Source organism: Triticum dicoccoides, chromosome 3B (genome assembly GCF_002162155.2).
Source record: "Triticum dicoccoides isolate Atlit2015 ecotype Zavitan chromosome 3B, WEW_v2.0, whole genome shotgun sequence".
Taxonomy (NCBI): Eukaryota; Viridiplantae; Streptophyta; class Magnoliopsida; order Poales; family Poaceae; genus Triticum; species Triticum dicoccoides.
Window position 1 is genome coordinate 171,489,204 of NC_041385.1, and position 21,224 is coordinate 171,510,427.

The window sequence follows — 21,224 nt, forward strand, 5'->3', positions numbered from 1 at the left end:
GGGGATGACCAAGGCATCCCAAGGTAATATTAAAGCACAACCAAGCATCTAAGCTTGGGGATGCCCCGGATGGCATCCCCTCTTTCGTCTTCAATCCATCGATAAATTTACTTGAGGCTATATTTTTATTCATCACATGATATGTGTTTTGCTTGGAGCTTCTTGTATGATATGAGTCTTTGTTTTTTAGTTTGCCACAATCATCCTTTCTTTAAACACCTTTTGAGAGGGACATGCATTGATCGTGAATTTATTAGAATACTCTGTGTGCTTCACTTGTATCTTTTGAGCTAGGAAATATGCTCTTGTTGGGGAACGTTGCAGAAAATTAAAATTTTTCCTACGGTTTCACCAAGATCCATCTATGAGTTCATCTAAGCAAGGAGTCTAGGGAGAGAGTTTGCATCTACATACCACTTGTAGATCGCGTGCGGAAGCTTGCAAGGTGATGATGTAGTCGTACTCGACGTGATCCAAATCACCGATGACCTGCGCCGAACGGACGGCACCTCCGCGTTCAACACACGTACGGAACAGCCACGTCTCCTCCTTCTTGATCCAGCAAGGAAGGGAGGAGAGGTTGAGGGAGATGGCACCAGCAGCAGCACGACGGCGTGGTGTTGGTGGAGCTGCAGTACTCCGGCAGAGCTTCGCTAAGCACTATGGAGGTGGAGGAGGTGTTGGGGAGGGAGAAGGAGGCAACCAAAGGCCAGGGCGTTCAGGTATGAAGTCCCTCCTCTCCCCCCACTATATATAGGGGTGCCAAGGGGGGTGGCCGGCCCTAGGAGATCAAATCTCCTAGGGGGTGCGGCGGCCAAGGGGGGTTTTCCCTCCCCCCAAGGCACCTAGGAGGTGCCTTAACCTCCTAGGACTCTTGCCCCCCTTGAACCCTAGGCGCATGGGCCTATGTGGGGCTGGTGCCCTTGGCCCATTAGGCCAAGGCGCACCCCCACACAGCCCATGTGGCCCCCCGGGACAGGTGGACCCACCCGGTGGACCCCCGGGACCCTTCCGGTGGTCCCGGTACAATACCGATAACCCCGAAACTTGTCCCGATGCCCGAAACAGGACTTCCCATATATAAATCTTTACCTCCGGACCATTCCGGAACTCCTCGTTACGTCCGGGATCTCATCCGGGACTCCGAACAACATTCGGGTTACTGCATATACATATCCCTATAACCCTAGCGTAACTGAACCTTAAGTGTGTAGACCCTACGGGTTCGGGAGACATGCAGACATGACCGAGACTCTCTCAGTCAATAACCATCAGCGGGATCTGGATACCCATGATGGCTCCCACATGCTCCTCGATGTTGTCATCGGATGAACCACTATGTCGAGGATTCGATCAAACCCTGTATGCAATTCCCTTTGTCAATCGGTACGTTACTTGCCCGAGACTCGATCGTCGGTATCCCAATACCTTGTTCAGTCTCGTTTCCGGCAAGTCACTTTACTCGTACCGTAATGCATGATCCCGTGTCCAACACCTTGGTCACATTGAGCTCAATATGATGATGCATTACCAAGTGGGCCCAGAGATACCTCTCCGTCATACGGAGTGACAAATCCCAGTCTCGATCCGTGTCAACCCAACAGCTACTTTCGGAGATACCTGTAATGCACCTTTATAGTCACCCAGTTACGTTGTGACGTTTGGTATACCCAAGGCACTCTTATGGTATCCGGGAGTTACACGATCTCATGGTCGAAGGAAGAGATACTTGACACTTGCAAAGCTCTAGCAAAACGAACTACACGATCTTTTATGCTATGCTTAGGATTGGGTCTTGTCCATCACATCATTCTCCTAATGATGTGATCCCGTTATCAATGACATCCAATGTCCATAGTCAGGAAACCATGACTATCTGTTGATCACAACGAGCTGGTCAACTAGAGGCTTACCAGGGACATTGTGTGGTCTAAGTATTCACACGTGTATTACGATTTCCGGATAATACAGTTATAGCATGAATAAAAGACAATTATCATTAACAATGAAATATAATAATACTTTTATTATTGCCTCTAGGGCATATTTCCAACAGTCTCCCACTTGCACTAGAGTCACTAATCTAGTTACATTGTGATGAATCGAACACCCATAGAGTTCTGGTGTTGATCATGTTTTGCACGCGAGAGAGGTTTAGTCAGCGGATCTGCGACATTCAGATCCGTGTGCACTTTGCAAATCTCTATGTCTCCATCTTGAACATTTTCACGGATGGAGTTGAAACGACGCTTGATGTGCCTGGTCTTCTTGTGAAACCTGGGCTCCTTTGCGAGGGCAATAGCTCCAGTGTTGTCACAGAAGAGTTTGATCGGCCCCGACGCATTGGGTATGACTCCTAGGTCGGTGATGAACTCCTTCACCCAAATCGCTTCATGTGCTGCCTCCGAGGCTGCCATGTACTCCGCTTCACACGTAGATCCCGCCACGACGCTCTGCTTGCAGCTACACCAGCTTACTGCTCCACCATTCAAACATATACACGTATCCGGTTTGTGACTTAGAGTCATCCGGATCTGAGTCGAAGCTAGCGTCGACGTAACCCTTTACGACGAGCTCTTCGTCTCCTCCATAAACGAGAAACATGTCCTTTGTCCTTTTCAGGTACTTCAGGATATTCTTGACCGCTGTCCAGTGTTCCTTGCCGGGATTACTTTGGTATCTTGCTACCAAACTTACGGCAAGGTTTACATCGGGTCTGGTACACAGCATGGCATACATAATAGATCCTATGGCTGAAGCATAGGGGATGACACTCATCTCTTCTTTATCTTTTGCCGTGGTCGGTGACTGAGCTGAGCTCAGTCTCATACCTTGTAACATAGGCAAGAACCCCTTCTTGGACTGATCCATTCTGAATCTCTTCAAAATCTTATCAAGGCATGTACTTTGTGAAAGACCTATGAGGCGTCTCGATCTATCTCTATAGATCTTGATGCCTAATATATAAGCAGCTTCTCCAAGGTCCTTCATTGAAAAACACTTATTCAAGTAGGCCTTAATGCTGTCCAGAAATTCTATATTATTTCCCATCAGGAGTATGTCATCTACATATAATATGAGAAATGCTACAGAGCTCCCACTCACTTTCTTGTAAACGCAGGCTTCTCCATAAGTCTGCATAAACCCAAACGCTTTGATCATCTCATCAAAGCGAATGTTCCAACTCCGAGATGCTTGCACCAGTCCATAAATGGATCGCTGGAGCTTGCATACTTTGTTAGCGTTCTGAGGATCGACAAAACCTTCCGGCTGCATCATATACAGTTCTTCCTTAAGATGCCCGTTAAGGAATGCTGTTTTGACGTCCATCTGCCATATCTCATAATCATAGTATGCGGCAATTGCTAACATGATTCGGACGGACTTTAGCTTCGCTACGGGAGAGAATGTCTCGTCGTAGTCAATCCCTTGAACCTGTCGATAACCCTTAGCGACAAGTCGAGCTTTATAGATGGTAACATTACCATCCGCGTCCGTCTTCTTCTTAAAGATCCATTTGTTTTCTATCGCTCGCCGATCATCGGGCAAGTCTGTCAAAGTCCATACTTTGTTTTCATACATGGATTCAATCTCGGATTTCATGGCTTCAAGCCATTTGTTGGAATCCGGGCCCGTCATTGCTTCTTCATAGTTCGAAGGTTCATTGTTGTCTAACAACATGATTTCCAGGACAGGGTTGTCGTACCATTCTGGTGCGGAACGTGTCCTTGTGGACCTACGAAGTTCAGCAGTAACTTGATCCGAAGTACTTTGATCATTATCATGGTTTTCCTCTTCAGTTGGTGTGGGCATCACAGGAACGGTTTCCTGTGCTGCGTCACTATCCCGCTCAAGAGGTAGTACTTCATCGAGTTCTACTTTCCTCCCACTTACTTCTTTCGAGAGAAACTCTTTTTCCAGAAAGCATCCGTTCTTGGCAACAAAGATCTTGCCTTCGGATCTTAAGTAGAAGGTATACCCTACAGTTTCCTTAGGGTATCCTATGAATACGCATTTTTCCGACTTGGGTTCGAGCTTTTCAGGTTGAAGTTTCTTGACATAAGCTTCGCATCCCCAAACTTTTAGAAATGACAGCTTAGGTTTCTTTCCAAACCATAATTCATACGGTGTCGTCTCAACGGATTTAGACGGTGCCCTATTTAAAGTGAATGTAGCTGTCTCTAGAGCGTATCCCCAAAATGATAGCGGTAAATCGGCAAGAGACATCATAGACCGCACCATATCCAATAGAGTGCGATTACGACGTTCGGACACACCGTTTCGCTGAGGTGTTCCAGGCGGCGTGAGCTGTGAAACGATTCCACATTTCTTTAAGTGTGTACCAAATTCGTGACTTAAGTATTCTCCTCCACGATCTGATCGTAAGAATTTTATCTTTCGGTCACGTTGATTCTCCACCTCATTCTGAAATTCCTTGAACTTTTCAAAGGTCTCAGACTTGTGTTTCATTAAGTAGACATACCCATATCTACTCAAGTCATCTGTGAGAGTGAGAACATAACGATATCCTTCGCGAGCCTCAACGCTCATTGGACCGCACACATCGGTATGTATGATTTCCAACAAGTTGGTAGCTCGCTCCATTGTTCCGGAGAACGGAGTCTTGGTCATTTTGCCCAAGAGGCATGGTTCGCACGTGTCAAAGGATTCATAATCAAGAGACTCTAAAAGTCCATCGGCATGGAGCTTCTTCATGCGCTTGACACCAATGTGACCAAGGCGGCAGTGCCACAAGTATGTGGGACTATCGTTATCAACTTTAAATCTTTTGGCATATACACTATGAACATGTGTAATATTACGCTCGAGATTCATTAAGAATAAACCATTGACCATCGGAGCATGACCATAAAACATATCTCTCATATAAATCGAACAACCATTATTCTCAGACTTAAATGAGTAGCCATCTCGTATTAAACGAGATCCTGATACAATGTTCATGCTCAAACTTGGCACTAAATAACAATTATTAAGGTTCAAAACTAATCCCGTAGGTAAATGTAGAGGCAGCGTGCCGACGGCGATCACATCGACTTTGGAACCATTCCCGACGCGCATCGTCACCTCGTCCTTTGCCAGTCTCCGTTTATTCCGCAGCTCCTGCTGTGAGTTACAAATATGAGCAACGGCACCGGTATCAAATACCCAGGAGTTACTACGATTACTGGTAAGGTACACATCAATCACATGTATATCAAATATACCTTTGGTGTTGCCGGCCTTCTTATCCGCTAAGTATTTGGGGCAGTTCCGCTTCCATTGACCCTTCCCCTTGCAATAAAAGCACTCAGTCTCAGGCTTGGGTCCATTCTTTGACTTCTTCCCGGTAACTGGCTTACCAGGCGCGGCAACATCTTTGCCGTCCTTCTTGAAGTTCTTCTTACCCTTGCCCTTCTTGAACTTAGTGGTCTTATTGACCATCAACACTTGATGTTCTTTCTTGATTTCAGCCTCTGCTGACTTCAGCATCGAGAACACTTCAGGAATGGTCTTTTCCATTCCCTGCATGTTGTAGTTCATCACAAAGCTCTTGTAGCTTGGTGGGAGCGACTGGAGGATTCTGTCAATGACCGCCTCATCTGGGAGGTTAATGTTCAGCTGGGTCATACGGTTGTGCAACCCAGACATCTTCAGGATGTGTTCACTGACAGAACTGTTTTCCTCCATCTTACAACTGTAGAACTTGTCGGAGACATCATATCTCTCGACCCGGGCATGAGCTTGGAAAACTAGTTTCAGCTCTTCGAACATCTCATATGCTCCGTGATGCTCAAAACGCTTTTGGAGCCCCGGTTCTAAGCTGTAAAGCATGCCGCACTGAACGAGGGAGTAATCATCAGCGTGAGACTGCCAAGCATTCATAATGTCTTGGTTCTCTGGGACGGGAGCGTCACCTAGCGGTCCTTCTAGGACATATTGTTTCCTGGCAGCTATGAGGATGATCCTCAGGTTCCGGACCCAGTCCGTATAGTTGCTGCCATCATCTTTCAGCTTGGTTTTCTCTAGGAACGCGTTGAAGTTCATGTTGACATTAGCGTTGGCCATTGATCTACAAGACATATTTGCAAAGGTTTTTAGACTAAGTTCATGATAATAAAGTTCTAATCAAATTATGAACTCCCACTTAGATTAGACATCCCTTTAGTCATCTAAGTGTTACACGATCCGAGTCGACTAGCCCGTGTCCGATCATCACGTGAGACGGACTAGTCATCGTCGGTGAACATTTTCATGTTGATCGTATCTTCCATACGACTCGTTTTCGACCTTTCGGTCTCCGTGTTCCGAGGCCATGTCTGCACATGCTAGGCTCGTCAAGTTAACCCTAAGTGTTTTCGCTGTGTAAAACTGTCTTACACTCGTTGTATGTGAACGTAAGAATCCATCACACCCGATCATCACGTGGTGCTTAGAAACGACGAACTGTAGCAACGGTGCACAGTTAGGGGAGAACACTTCTTGAAATTTTATAAGGGATCATCTTATTTACTACCGTCGTCCTAAGTAAACAAGATGCATAATACATAATAAACATCACATGCAATTATATAGTTGTGACATGATATGGCCAATATCATATAGCTCCATTGATCTTCATCTTCGGGGCTCCATGATCATCTTGTCACCGGCTTGACACCATGATCTCCATCATCATGATCTCCATCATCGTGTCTTCATGAAGTTGTCACGCCAACGACTACTTCTACTTCTATGACTAACGTTTAGCAATAAAGTAAAGTAGTTTACATGACGTTATTCAATGACACGCAGGTCATACAAAAAATAATGACAACTCCTATGGCTCCTGCCGGTTGTCATACTCATCGACATGCAAGTCATGAATCCTATTACAAAGAACATGATCTCATACATCACAATTCATCATTCATCACAACTTCTGGCCATATCACATCACATGATCAATCACTGCAAAAACAAGTTAGACGTCCTCTAATTGTTGTTGCATCTTTTACGTGGCTGCAATTGGGTTCTAGCAAGAACGTTTTCTTACCTACGAATCACCACAACGTGATTTTGTCAACTTCTATTTACCCTTCATAAGGGCCCTGTTCATCGATTCCGCTCCAACTAAGGTGGGAGAGACAGACACCCGCCAGCCACCTTATGCAACATGTGCATGTCAATCGGTGGAACCGGTCTCACGTAAGTGTACGTGTAAGGTTGGTCCGGGCCGCTTCATCCCACAATACCGTTGAACAAGAAAAGACTATTAGAGGCAAGTAAGATGACAAAATCCACGCCCACAACAAAGTTGTGTTCTACTCGTGCAAAGAGAACTACGCATAAACCTGGCTCATGATGCCACTGTTGGGGAACGTTGCAGAAAATTAAAATTTTTCCTACGGTTTCACCAAGATCCATCTATGAGTTCATCTAAGCAACGAGTCTAGGGAGAGAGTTTGCATCTACATACCACTTGTAGATCGCGTGCGGAAGCTTGCAAGGTGATGATGTAGTCGTACTCGACGTGATCCAAATCACCGATGACCTGCGCCGAACGGACGGCACCTCCGCGTTCAACACACGTACGGAACAGCCACGTCTCCTCCTTCTTGATCCAGCAAGGAAGGGAGGAGAGGTTGAGGGAGATGGCACCAGCAGCAGCACGACGGCGTGGTGTTGATGGAGCTGCAGTACTCCGGCAGAGCTTCGCTAAGCACTATGGAGGTGGAGGAGGTGTTGGGGAGGGAGAAGGAGGCAACCAAAGGCCAGGGTGTTCAGGTATGAAGTCCCTCCTCTCCCCCACTATATATAGGGGTGCCAAGGGGGGGTGGCCGGCCCTAGGAGATCCAATCTCCTAGGGGGTGCGGCGGCCAAGGGGGGTTTTCCCTCCCCCCAAGGCACCTAGGAGGTGCCTTACCCTCCTAGGACTCTTGCCCCCTTAAACCCTAGGCGCATGGGCCTATGTGGGGCTGGTGCCCTTGGCCCATTAGGCCAAGGCGCACCCCCCTACAGCCCATGTGGCCCCCCGGGACAGGTGGACCCACCCGGTGGACCCCGGGACCCTTCCGGTGGTCCCGGTACAATACCGATAACCCCGAAACTTGTCCCGATGCCCGAAACAGGACTTCCCATATATAAATCTTTACCTCCGGACCATTCCGGAACTCCTCGTGACGTCCGGGATCTCATCCGGGACTCCGAACAACATTCGGGTTACTGCATATACATATCCCTATAACCCTAGCGTAACTGAACCTTAAGTGTGTAGACCCTACGGGTTCGGGAGACATGCAGACATGACCGAGACTCTCTCAGTCAATAACCATCAGCGGGATCTGGATACCCATGATGGCTCCCACATGCTCCTCGATGTTGTCATCGGATGAACCACTATGTCGAGGATTCGATCAAACCCTGTATGCAATTCCCTTTGTCAATCGGTACGTTACTTGCCCGAGACTCGATCGTCGGTATCCCAATACCTTGTTCAGTCTCGTTTCCGGCAAGTCACTTTACTCGTACCGTAATGCATGATCCCGTGTCCAACACCTTGGCCACATTGAGCTCAATATGATGATGCATTACCGAGTGGGCCCAGAGATACCTCTCCGTCATACGGAGTGACAAATCCCAGTCTCGATCCGTGTCAACCCAACAGCTACTTTCGGAGATACCTGTAATGCACCTTTATAGTCACCCAGTTACGTTGTGACGTTTGGTATACCCAAGGCACTCTTATGGTATCCGGGAGTTACACGATCTCATGGTCGAAGGAAGAGATACTTGACACTTGCAAAGCTCTAGCAAAACGAACTACACGATCTTTTATGCTATGCTTAGGATTGGGTCTTGTCCATCACATCATTCTCCTAATGATGTGATCCCGTTATCAATGACATCCAATGTCCATAGTCAGGAAACCATGACTATCTGTTGATCACAACGAGCTGGTCAACTAGAGGCTTACCAGGGACATTGTGTGGTCTAAGTATTCACACGTGTATTACGATTTCCGGATAATACAGTTATAGCATGAATAAAAGACAATTATCATGAACAATGAAATATAATAATACTTTTATTATTGCCTCTAGGGCATATTTCCAACAGCTCTAGTACTTCACTTATATCTTTTTAGAGCACGGCGGTGGCTTTATTTTATAGAAATTGTTGAACTCTCATGCTTCACTTATATTATTTTGTGAGTCTTAAACAGCATGGTAATTTGCTTAGGTTATGAATTTAGTCCTAATATGATAGGCATCCAAGAGGGATATAATAAAAACTTTCGTATACAGTGCATTGAATACTATGAGAAGTTTGATTCCTTGCATATTGTTTTGAGATATAAAGATAGTGATATTAGAGTCATGCTAGTGAATTATGGATTGTTAGAAATACTTGTGTTAAAGTTTGTGATTCCCGTAGCATGCACGTAAGGTGAACCATTATGTGATGAAGTCGGAGCATGATTTTTTTTTGATTGCCATCACTCGTGTTGAGGTCAGGATCACGCGATGGTTAACTCCTACCAACCCTTCCCCTAGGGGCATGCGTGTAGTACTTTGTTTCAATGGCTTCTAGACTTTTGCAATAAGTATGTGAGTTCTTTATGACTAATTTTGAGTCCATGGATTATACGCACTCTCACCCTTCCACCATTTCTAGCCTCTCTAGTACCGCGCAACTCTCGCCGGTGCATTACACCCACCATATATCCTTCCCCAAAACAGCCACCATACCTACCTATTATGGCATTTCCATAGCCATTCCGAGATATATTGCCATGCAACTTCCACCGTTTCGTTTATTATGACATGCTTCATCATTGTCATATTGCTTTGCATGATCATGTAGTTGACATCATATTTGTGGCAAGGCCACCGTTCATATTTTTCATACATGTCACTCTTGAGTCATTGCACATCCTGGTACACCGTCTGAGGCATTCATATAGAGTCATATATTTTTTCTACTATCGAGTTGTAATTCTTGAGCTGTAAAGTAAGTAAAAGTGTGATGATCATCATTATTAGAGCATTGTCCCAAGTGAGGAAAGGATGATGGAGACTATGATTCCCCCACAAGTTGGGATGAGACTCCGGACAAAAAATAAAAAAGAAGAAGAAACAAAGAGGGCAAACAGCCCACAAAAAAAGATAGATAGATAGATAGATAGAGAGAGAGAGAGAGAGAGAGAAGAGAGAAGGGGCAATGCTACTATCCTTTTTCACACTTGTGCTTCAAAGTAGCACCATGATCTTCATGATAGAGAGTCTCTTATTTTGTCACTTCCATATACTAGTGGGAATTTTTCATTATAGAACTTGGCTTGTATATTCCAATGATGGGATTCCTCAAATTTACCTAGGTCTTCGTGAGCAAGCAAGTTGGATGCACACCCACTTAGTTTCTTTTTGAGCTTCCATATACTTATAGCTCTAGTGCATCTGTTGCATGGCAATCCCTACTCACTCACATTGATATCTATTGATGGGTATCTCCATAGACCGTTGATACGCCTAGTTGATGTGAGACTGTCTCCTTTTTGTCTTCTCCACAACCACCATATTCTATTCCACCTATAGTGCTATATCCATGGCTCACTCTCATGTATTGCGTGAAAGTTGAAAAGGTTTGAGAACACTAAAGTACGAAACAAATTGCTTGGCTGATTCCGGGGTTGTGCATGACTGGAATATTTTTGCGCGGTGAAGATGGAGCATAGCCAGACCATATGAATTTGTAGGGATAACTTTCTTTGGCCATGTTATTTTGAGAAGACGTGATTGCTTTATTAGTATGCTTGAAGTATTATTGTTTTTATGTTAATATTAAACTTTTGTTTTGAATCTTATGGATCATGCCACAATAAAGAATATTACATGGATAAATATGTTAGGTAACATTCCACATCAAAAATTCTGTTTTAATCATTTACCTACTCGAGGACGAGCAAGAATTAAGCTTGGGGATGCTTGATACGTCTCCAATGTATCTACAATATTTGATTGTTCCATGCTATTATATTATCTATTTTGGATGTTTTATATGCATTAATATGCTATTTTATATTATTTTTGGGACTAACCTATTAAGCTAGAGCCTAGTGCCAGCTTTTTCCTTGTTTTTGAGTTTTACAGAAAAGGAATATCAAACAGAGTCCAAACGGAATAAAACTTTCGCGGTGATTTTTTTGGGACCAGAAGACACCTATGAGACTTGGAGAGGAGGTCAGAAGACCTACGAGGAGACGGCAAGCCGTAGGGGCGCGCCCCCTAGCTTGTGGTCCCCCTGAGGTCCTGTAACCCTAATCTTTGGCCTATAAATTCCCAAATATTTCCGAACCAACAGAAGCGTCCACCAATATACTTTTTCACCACCGCAAGCCTCTGTTCCCGTGAGATCCCATCTTGGGGCCTTTTCCGGCGATCTGCCGGAGGGGGGTTCGATCATGGAGGGCATCTACATAAACTCTACTGCCCTTCCGATAATGCGTGAGTAGTTTACCACAAACCTATGGGTCCATGGCTAGTAGCTAGATGGCTTATTCTCTCTCTTTGATCCTCAATACCATGTTCTCCTCGATGTTCTTGGAGTTCTGTCAGATGTAATACTTTTTTGCGGTGTGTTTGTCGAGATCCGATGAATTGTGGATTTATGATCAGTTTATCTATGAATATTATTTGAATCTTCTCTGAATTCTTATATGCATGATTTAATATCTTTGTATTTCTCTTCGAATTATCGGTTTGGTTTGGCCAACTAGATTTGTATTCTTGCAATGGAAGAGGTGCTTAGTTTTGGGTTCAATCTTGCGGTGTCCTCACCCAGTGACATAGTAGGGGTAGCGAGGCACGTATTGTATTGTTGCCATCAAGGATAAAAATATGGATTTTTCATCATATTTCTTGAGTTTATCCATCTACATCATGTCATCTTACTTAAGGCGTTACTCTGTTCTTATGAACTTAATACTCTAGATGCATGCTGGATAGCGGTCGATGTGTGGAGTAATAGTAGTAGGTGTGGGCAGGAGTCGGTCTACTTGACACGGACATGATGCCTATATTCATAATCATTGCCTTGGATATCGTCATAACTTTGCGCTTTTCTATCAATTGCTCGACAGTAATTTGTTCACCCATCGTGTTATTTTCTTTCAATAGAGAAGGTTCTAGTGAAACCAATGGCCCTGAGTCTATTTTCCATCATATATTTTTAGATCTATAAACAAAAAACCCAAAAATATCTTGTTGTAATTTATTTGTTTTTACTTTGTTTTACATTTTAGAAATCTTTTATATCTATCTCTATCATATCTCATCCTTGCAATTGACCGTGAAGGGATTGACAACCCGTTTGTCGCGTTGGGTGCAAGTGTTCGATTGTTTGTGCAGGTGCATAGATTGGAGACTTGCTTGTACCTCCTACTGGATTGATACCTTGGTTCTCTAACTGAGGGAAATACTTATCTCTACTTTGTTGCATCACCCTTTCTTCTTCAAGGGAAAAACCAACGCAAGCTCAAGAAGTAGCAGCCCCCCTTGCCGTAAAACCAATGCCAAAATTTCCTATAAATATAGAAAACCTAGAAAAAAACCTAGAACTTCCGCTCCGCCGCCGCAAGCATCTGTACCAAAGGGATCTTATCTGCAGCCCTGTTCCGGCACCCTGCCAGAGGGGAAAATCATCACCAAAGGTCATCTTGATCATTCCAGTAGTCTCCATGATGAGGAGGGAGTAGTTCACCCTCGGGGCTGAGTGTATGTACCAGTAGATATGTGTTTGATCTCTCTCTCTCTCTCTCTCTCTCTCTCTCTCTTCTCTCTCTCTCTCTCTCGTGTTCTTGTGAAAACCCAGCCCATATATTAATTAAATTAGAATGTTCATACAATCATTCTTACAGCATCAGCCACATAGGCGGAACACTATTAATAAGAGCACCGTCACATCTATTAATAAAACTAAACTTAGCTAACTCGTGCGCCACCATATTAGCTTTCCTGCTAATATTGGAGATCTTAACATTCGTCAACATCTTAGAAATACTCAAAGCTTGTTTATTTAGGTCAACAAGGGGGGATGTCAAGACTGTCATTTCCAAGAGCACTGACCACAAAAGAACATTCGGTTTCTAAAATGATGGGTTTGTGAAGGGTGATACCGATATGCAATCCGGAGAGTGTCGCTCTAAGTTCCGCTTCCTCAGCGCTATAACAAGCTCCAATATAATCCCAAGAGGAGATGACAACTTCTCCAAAGTGGTTTCTGACAACCACCCCTACACTCACAGCGCTGATTGCCTCCACAAATCTTAAAGCACTCCTCGTTGGGAGGTTGCCAAGCAACAAAACTCCTCTCCGCATTATTCAAAGCCCAAATTTCATCCCCCAATTCCTTGCCTCTGTTACTTATCACTCCCTGCAGTTTTGAGTGACAAAAAGAAAAGGAAGCCCAGTAATTTTGTACAAATTTTACTGAAGCTGAGATGGGTTCTTTACCTTTCCCAAAAATCAGATCATTTCTTAAATGCCAAGCTCTCCACAACATGAATATAGTTTGCTCACGTGTTGACGGATTTAATTGATCTAGTAAAATAAGGAGCCAATCCGGCCCCGTATTTTTGAGAAGCCCTTCAGCTGGTAAATTCCACACCTTTCTCAAAGCCATACAAAATGCACAAGCCTTTGGACAACTCACCAAGGCATGAAAAGTGCATTCATCCTCAACACCACATATTGTACACCTACTCAGGATGGCTTGATGATGCTTAACTCTGTTAACTTGAACCGCCAAACTGTTTGAAGCAACTCGCCAGGCAAAAATTCTAATCTTCTGAGAAACATTGGCTCTCCAGATAATATTCCAGATCCTCCTATACCCATTAACTGCTCCACTAGAATTCCCTGCTCCACTAGAATTCCCCAGACTATCTGTCGAGTCCCTGATATTCAGTGCGAGCCTATACACACTCTCCATAGAAAAATATGCCACCTTTCTCATGATGCCAAGCAATAAGGTCTCCCTCACCCAAATCCAGAGTACGTAGCTTTAAGATTTCATCTGCATCATGAGGGTAAAATAAGTGCCTGATCAGATTCTCACCCACCTCCTAGAATTTGTCATGAATAACTCAGACACCCATTTAATCCTTGTTCTATTTTTCTTAGCAGTAATCTTTAGGCCAGACTCCCTAGGGATCCAATTATCTCTCCATAGGTTTATACTGTCCCCATCGACAACTCTCCAAATTACACCTTGTTTCAATAAGTCGAGACCATGCATAATACCTTGCCACGGAAGTGATGTTGATTGAGGGAAGACAATGTCAATAAGATGCCCATGAGGGTAATATTTTGCTTTCATCACCTTAGCACACAACGAGTCGGAAAACCAGTAACCTCCTTGCTTGTTTGGCCAAAAGTGCTTGATTAAATAGTTCGAGATCACGAAAGCCCATACCTCCCTCACCTTTTGGTATTTATCCCAAGCCAGCCAATGAGTTCTCCTTCTATTTTCCTCATCACCCCACCAGAAATTCTGGATAACTCATCACAGAGGAACATAGGAAATTTAAAGATACCCATGGCATAGACCGGAATGGCCTGAATAACAAACTTGATTTGGATTTCCTTCACCCTGCTAGAAGCATATTTTTCAACCCAGTCATTCACCCACTTAAGTGCTTTATTTTTGGTAGATTGGAATTTGCCCGCCTTCATACGACCTTCTGGCACTGGTAAACCTAGATATTTATCCTCAAATCATTCACTCCTGATTCGAAGGATGACCAATATGGACACCTGATCTTCCAAAGAGCATTTTTCCCAAATAAAATGGAACATTTTCCTAGGTTTAACAATTTTCCTATACCCTCTTCATAAGCCGTCAAAAATCCTTTAACGGCCAAAACTTGCTCCACCAAACCCTTAAAGAACAGGAGACTATCATCAGCAAATAATAAATGAGAGATACCTGGAGCCTATCTGTTCAACCGGAAATCTTGGATCACCCCTCTTGCCGATGCATCATTTAGAAGCAAGGAAAGGGCTTCAGCCACAAAGATGAATAAGTACGGCGATAATGGATCCCCTTGCCTAAGCCCACGCGAGGGGTGAAAAGACTCCAGCAGCTGGCCATTGAAGTGCACAGAAAATTTTACTGATGTGACACATGTCATAATCCACTTTATCCAGGTTGGTGCAAAGCCATATGCTCCAAGCATATTTTCAAGGAACTTACAATCCACACGGTCATAAGCTTTTGCAAGATCCAACTTATATGCACAATATTCACCACGACTATCTTTGAGATTATTTAACGAATGCATACATTCAAAAGAGATGAGAGCATTATCTGAAATTAATCTTCCAGGAATGAAGGAACTTTGGGTAGGAGAAATCATACCATCCAAAAGGGGTCTCATTCTGTTTATGAGACACTTGGAGATAATTTTATATATGATGTTGCATAGGATTATTGGCCGAAGTCCTTCATCGACTGGGGATTCTTCACTTTAGGAATAAGAACAATGGTAGTATCATTTATCCCTTCGCGCATTCTTCCCGAGACAAAGAATTGTTGGACGACACGACAATGTCTTCTTTTAACAAACCCAAGTTCCTTGGAATAAACTAGCTGGAAACCCATCCAGCCCAGGCACCTTCAAAGGACCAATTTGGAAGAGAGCGTCACTAATTTCTTGCTCCAAAAATTCTTTACATAGATCCTCATTCATTTCATCATTCACCAATGGTTTCACAAGTGGAATAATACGAGATGGGTTAACCATAGCATCACAAGAGTAAAGGTTCTTGAAAAACGAATTAGCGATACCTTTGATTTCATCCATATCATGAGACAAAGATCCACTTCTTTTAATGGCAGAAATATTATTCTACTTCACTCTCCATGTAGCCTTCCATGGTTTTTTTTGTATTCCTATCCCCCCATCTCATTTTGTCCAAACATGATCTCTGCTTCCACATAATTTCTTCCTTAATTAGGAGCTCATCCATCTCAGTTAGAATTTTCTTCCTCTCCTCTATTGCATTATGGTCATTCCTCTTAAAAAGCACATTTAATCTTTTACGAGCAGAGTCAAGTTTTTTTTGGCAAATATCCAATGTGAACCTTACTCCATCCATGAAGAGACTTCATCAACTTGTCCAGATTATTTGCCACATCTCCCAGATCATTAACGTGCATACTTTTATTCCAACACGATTCAATCCGCACTTTCAACTCCGCTTCCTCCCTCTCTCAGCATGCTTCATATTTCAACTGCTTAAAAAACGTACCTGAGTGAGGGGCACCCATCAATTCAATAAGAATAGGACAATGATCAGATCTGGAGCTGATAATATGAGTAACCTTGCAATCAGGATATATAGAAGACCATTGGGGGCAGGCGACCGCTCGATCAAGCCAAACTTTGACATTTTTATTACCTTCCTGATTATTATCGTAACTCCAATTCTTGTCGATTGCACGATCTTGATGTAACGTGGGCTTTGTTGTGATGAATAATGAATTGAGTTTTTACCTTTGAGGTTTCACTATTATCGAATTGAATACTTTTTAGATTTGAGAACACTTGATGTATGTCTTGCATATGGATACCCGTGAACGTGGTGTTCTATTGATTCACTTGATATATGTTTTGGTATTCAACTTGCAGATTATCGTGACATTGGGGTAATCTATGCATAGGGGTTGATACACGTTTTCGTCCTACTTTCTCTGGCAGAAACTTTGGGGCACTCTTTGAAATTCTTTGTGTTGGATTGAATATTATGAATCTGAAGTTGTTTGATGCATATCGAATAATCAACTCACAGATACTTGTGGTGACACTGAAGTATCTAGGTTACATTAGAGTTAGTTGATGCGTATCATATTATGTTATTTTAGTACAAACTCTAGGGCTGTTCGTGAAACTTATAGGAATGGCTTAATAGATTGATTAGAAAAAGATAACTTTGAGGTGGTTTCGTACCTTACAATAATTTCATCTTATGTTTTCCGCTAGATAAGAACTTTGGAGTGATAATAAACCTATATCTGCTATCCATACTACACTTGTATCACCATCTCTTCGCCGAACTAGTGCACCTATACCACCGATATCTGCTATCCATACTACACTTGTATCACCATCTCTTCGCCGAACTAGTGCACCTATACCATTTGTCATTGTATTGGGTGTGTTGAGGACACAAGAGATTTCTTGTATTTGATTGCAGGTTTGTTTGAGAGAGACCATCTTCATCCTACGCCTCCCACAGATTGATAAACCTTAGGTCATCCACTTGAGGGAAATTTGCTGCTGTCCTACAGAACTCTGCACTTGGAGGACCAACAACGTCCATAAGAATAAAAGTTGCGTAGTAGACATCAGCCTATATTACACTGATGAATTGGAGTTATTGTGTATCGTTCTAGGTTGTGACCGTTATATGATGAATATCATCCAACACAGATATCCATCACTGATCCAATGCCTACGCTTTTTGCATATTGATCTTTGCTAAGTTACTTTCGTTGTTGCTGTTGTTACAATCACTACAAAACTGATATTGTTACTATTACTATTACTATTGCTACTGTTACCACTGATATCAAACTATCATACTACTAATATTTGGATATTTAGTGTTCCAAGTGTGGTTGAATTGACAACTCAACTGCTAATATTTGAAACTATTGCTACTAAACGCTTTGCTGCAGATATTTAGTGTTTCAAGTGTGGTTGAATTGACAACTCAACTGCTAATATTTGCAAATATTCTTTGTCTCCCCTTGTGTCGAATCAATAAATTTTGGCAAATAATATCCTCAAAACTATTGTGATCCCCTATACTTGTGGGTTATCAGTCATCTTCATATTGTTTTTGGGTGTGCATAGGCGTGATTTTTTTTTGTTTTCTACTACGTTTACCAATAGGGAAGTGGTTGCATGGCCGACATGCGAGCCCTAGGATGGGCGACAAGAGGACGCGTGTGGGTCCGCCTCGTGTCCCCGTGGACGCAAATCCGGCCCAAATTTACGCCAACTTTTGGTCAAGGTGGACACGAAACAGACATAATTTGGGGTTGCACTCGCACATTGGGCTGCCACATTTATCCGTTTCGACCCAAATGGACTGGACAAACGAAATGGATCATGCGTTGGAGTTACCCTATCCAAATAGACTTTTTTCCCTAACCCAGCGAGAAAAGTTTGGGGTGAATGCATGCAACCATGTCAAATGTTAGAACGTTTTGGTGATCCATGTTGCGGATGTTGGCTTTGTAGTCATCCTCGTCGTGGGAAATACACAGAGCGCCTGGATGCTCCACCCCTTATACGAATTTTAAATTCAAAAAGTACCGACAATTTTTTTAGAAAAATCTAAAAATTTGGGATATCAAATTAGTTTGCTCCATCTACTCCCATATGAAATTTCATGAAAGAATATCAGAAAATATATCTGTGATAAAGAAAATATACTCCAATCTACAATCCATCCACACGGTCTTTTCTTCATACATAGGTTTTTTATTTGTTTGCCAAGGTTACATTTTCTGATATATTTTTACGAAATTTCACACGAAAGTAGATTGCACACTTATGTGGCCCAAAATCTCAGTCTTTTTTTCCAAATTTCCCTGTGTTTTTTCTTTTGAACTAATGAATGTTCCTATAGCCTATAGCTGTGCTACTCCATCGGTCGTCCTTAGGCTGGCCATAGTGTGGTAACATAAGTAGTGTCATGCATTTGGGACTCGCAAACATGCTTATATGGCAGACAATTAAAGAAGAAAAAGATGGTTATAGTAACATAGATAGATATCGTAACATAATAAATGTGATGCTACTATATATCATGCATGGCAATAAATGAGACCACATATGATACTAATCTATGATACTATGCACTATAAAGGTAGTAACATATGCATGTTACTAGTCTAAGAGCCTGTTTGGTTCCAAATAAGTCACCAACTTATAAGTCGAAAAGTAAAAAAAAATGACTTATTTTGTCAAACAGACACGACTTATAAATCACCCCAACTTATAAGTCATAAGTTGCTCCACCCCAACTTAAAACTTATAAGTCACCCCCTTTTGCGTTGGTCCCACCACCTACATGCTATTAATTGATGTGGAAAGGTGTGTCAGGTAACTTATAAGTCAGATGATTTAAAATCAGTGACTTATAAATCGTCACCTGACTTATAAATTAGGTGACTTATTGAAACCAAACAGACCCAGTGTAACCAGCCTTATCCGTGGTCCACAGCCAGCCTCGACCACTACTGCTCTCACCTCGCGACTCGTGCACACGCCCCTCTCTCGAGGCTACCACTTGTAGAGCACTCGAAGAGCTGAGCGAGCAGGCGCTCTGGCTCTGCCGCCCGGAGACTTCAAACCCATCACTTCTTCCTCGCATCCCTCGCACCCCACTTCCCACTTCCCAAGCGCGCCCACGCGCACGAAAATACTCCTAGTACTAATTCGAGAGCCAGTGAGTCTAGGGTCGAGTCCCGGCTGGGGATGACGAGCCCTCGCCGGCGATGGACTTGCCGCTAGCCCTCGCAGCTCTACTCCTCCTCCTAGTGCTCCTCGCTGCCCCGCCGGCGGCGCTCCTCATTGCCCTCCACCTGAACCGCCGCCGCCGCCTAACGCCGCCCGAGCCGGCGGCCGCGGCGCTCGAGCCGAGCGCGCCGGCCGAGGAGAACGAGGGCGGGGAGGAGAAGAGGCGGCGGCGCAGGGCGAGGCGGAAGCAGCAGCAGAAGCAGGGCGGCGACGGGGCCCTCTCGCAGGCGGCGGGCGGCGGCGGGGACGACGCGCTGCCGCCGCGGCCGCGGTTCCCGCTCGCCTCGGTGGCCGGCGCGCTGCAGCGGCGGATCACCGCGCGGTACGACGAGCTCGCGCGGGCCAGCCAGGCCCAGTCCCTCACCATTGACCAGGTTGGTGGGTGCGTCCAATGCAATGCGACCCTTCTCGGCATCCTTATTACTAGCTTGTGCTGAGCGTAGGATCCCTGCTCTGCTCCAATGACAGGTGTTGCCGTGCTACCAATTGTGGGATTGGTTTAGTGCCCCAACAACTGCGAACGCAGATAGCCCCTGCTAATGTCAGTCTACAATTGGTGTTTGTTTCGATGGCAAGCTAGTATTGGAGTTTAACGGCTTGATTAGAGAAGTACTACTCCTCTCCATTCCAAATTACTTGAAGTTCTATGTTCTCTCTATTCCAAGGAAGTTTGACTTAAGTCTATGGAGAACTATATCAACATCCACAACACCAAATTAATTCCATTAGATTCATCATAAAACATGTTTACATACTACTCCCTCCGTTCCTAAATATTTGTCTTTATAGAGATTTCAAATAGACTACCACGTACAGATGTATATAGACATATTTTAGAGTGTAGAATCACTCATTTTGCTCCGTATATAGTCATTTGTTGAAATCTCTAGAAAGACAAATATTTAGGAACAGAGGGAGTATATATGTTCAATGTTATAGATAATATCACATTTGTCTATAGACTTGGTCAAGTATAAAGAAGATTGACATAGGACAAAATTAGATTCAAATAATTTGGAATGGAGGGAGTAAGATACCAAATGGGCTCCCATTGCTAGGTAGGTGCATGCTTCATTAGTCCATCTGCGACGGGATGTCGGTGTGCTGTTGGTTCTGCTAAATGCTTTGACTTGAATTTTTACCGCCAACGATAGTTAAATTATTATGGATTTTACGATGCTACTCCAATGACACTGAAACCCATTCCAAAAAAATGGGTCCAGTTTTAGTAGTGGTTAATTGTCATCACCGTCAAATTGGGCTTTTGTCAGTAACTGTGGCACATAATGCTGACATCCTTTTGTAATTACAGCCTGGCACCATTTGAGTAACTGCAATAGCAGGGTATCAGTGGTTTTGTTGCTTCGATATGTTTAGTTTAATCATACTCAAAATGAAAACCTAGTATATCCTTGTTGTGTGCCAGTGTTCACATATGGAACTATTCTAACAAAGTGTTCTCTTCCTAATAAACAACCTCAACTGACAGTTTTATTTCTTTGATTTGGAGGGCTATATACACAACTTGATTGTCAGAGGCTCAATACAGTAGAACAAAAAAAAGTTTTTTCCCATTTTGATGGACTTTTGATATAGTTATAACTTTCCTTAGTGGAAACGCAGGCCGGTGGCTGATGCGGCTCCATGGTGT

At 43.5% G+C, this 21,224-nt stretch overlaps 1 protein-coding gene across 1 annotated transcript in view; it reads left to right on the top strand.

Annotated features, from left to right (window-relative positions):
- Positions 1-19,339: 19,339 nt before the first annotated feature.
- The window catches only part of LOC119275384, a 4,403-nt gene continuing 2,518 nt past the window's right edge, over positions 19,340-21,224 (top strand). Inside the window, exon 1 of the mRNA XM_037556199.1 lies at positions 19,340-19,947. Coding sequence (XP_037412096.1) covers positions 19,552-19,947 — 396 coding nt within the window. The 5' untranslated portion in view covers positions 19,340-19,551. The remainder of the gene's footprint in view (positions 19,948-21,224) is intronic.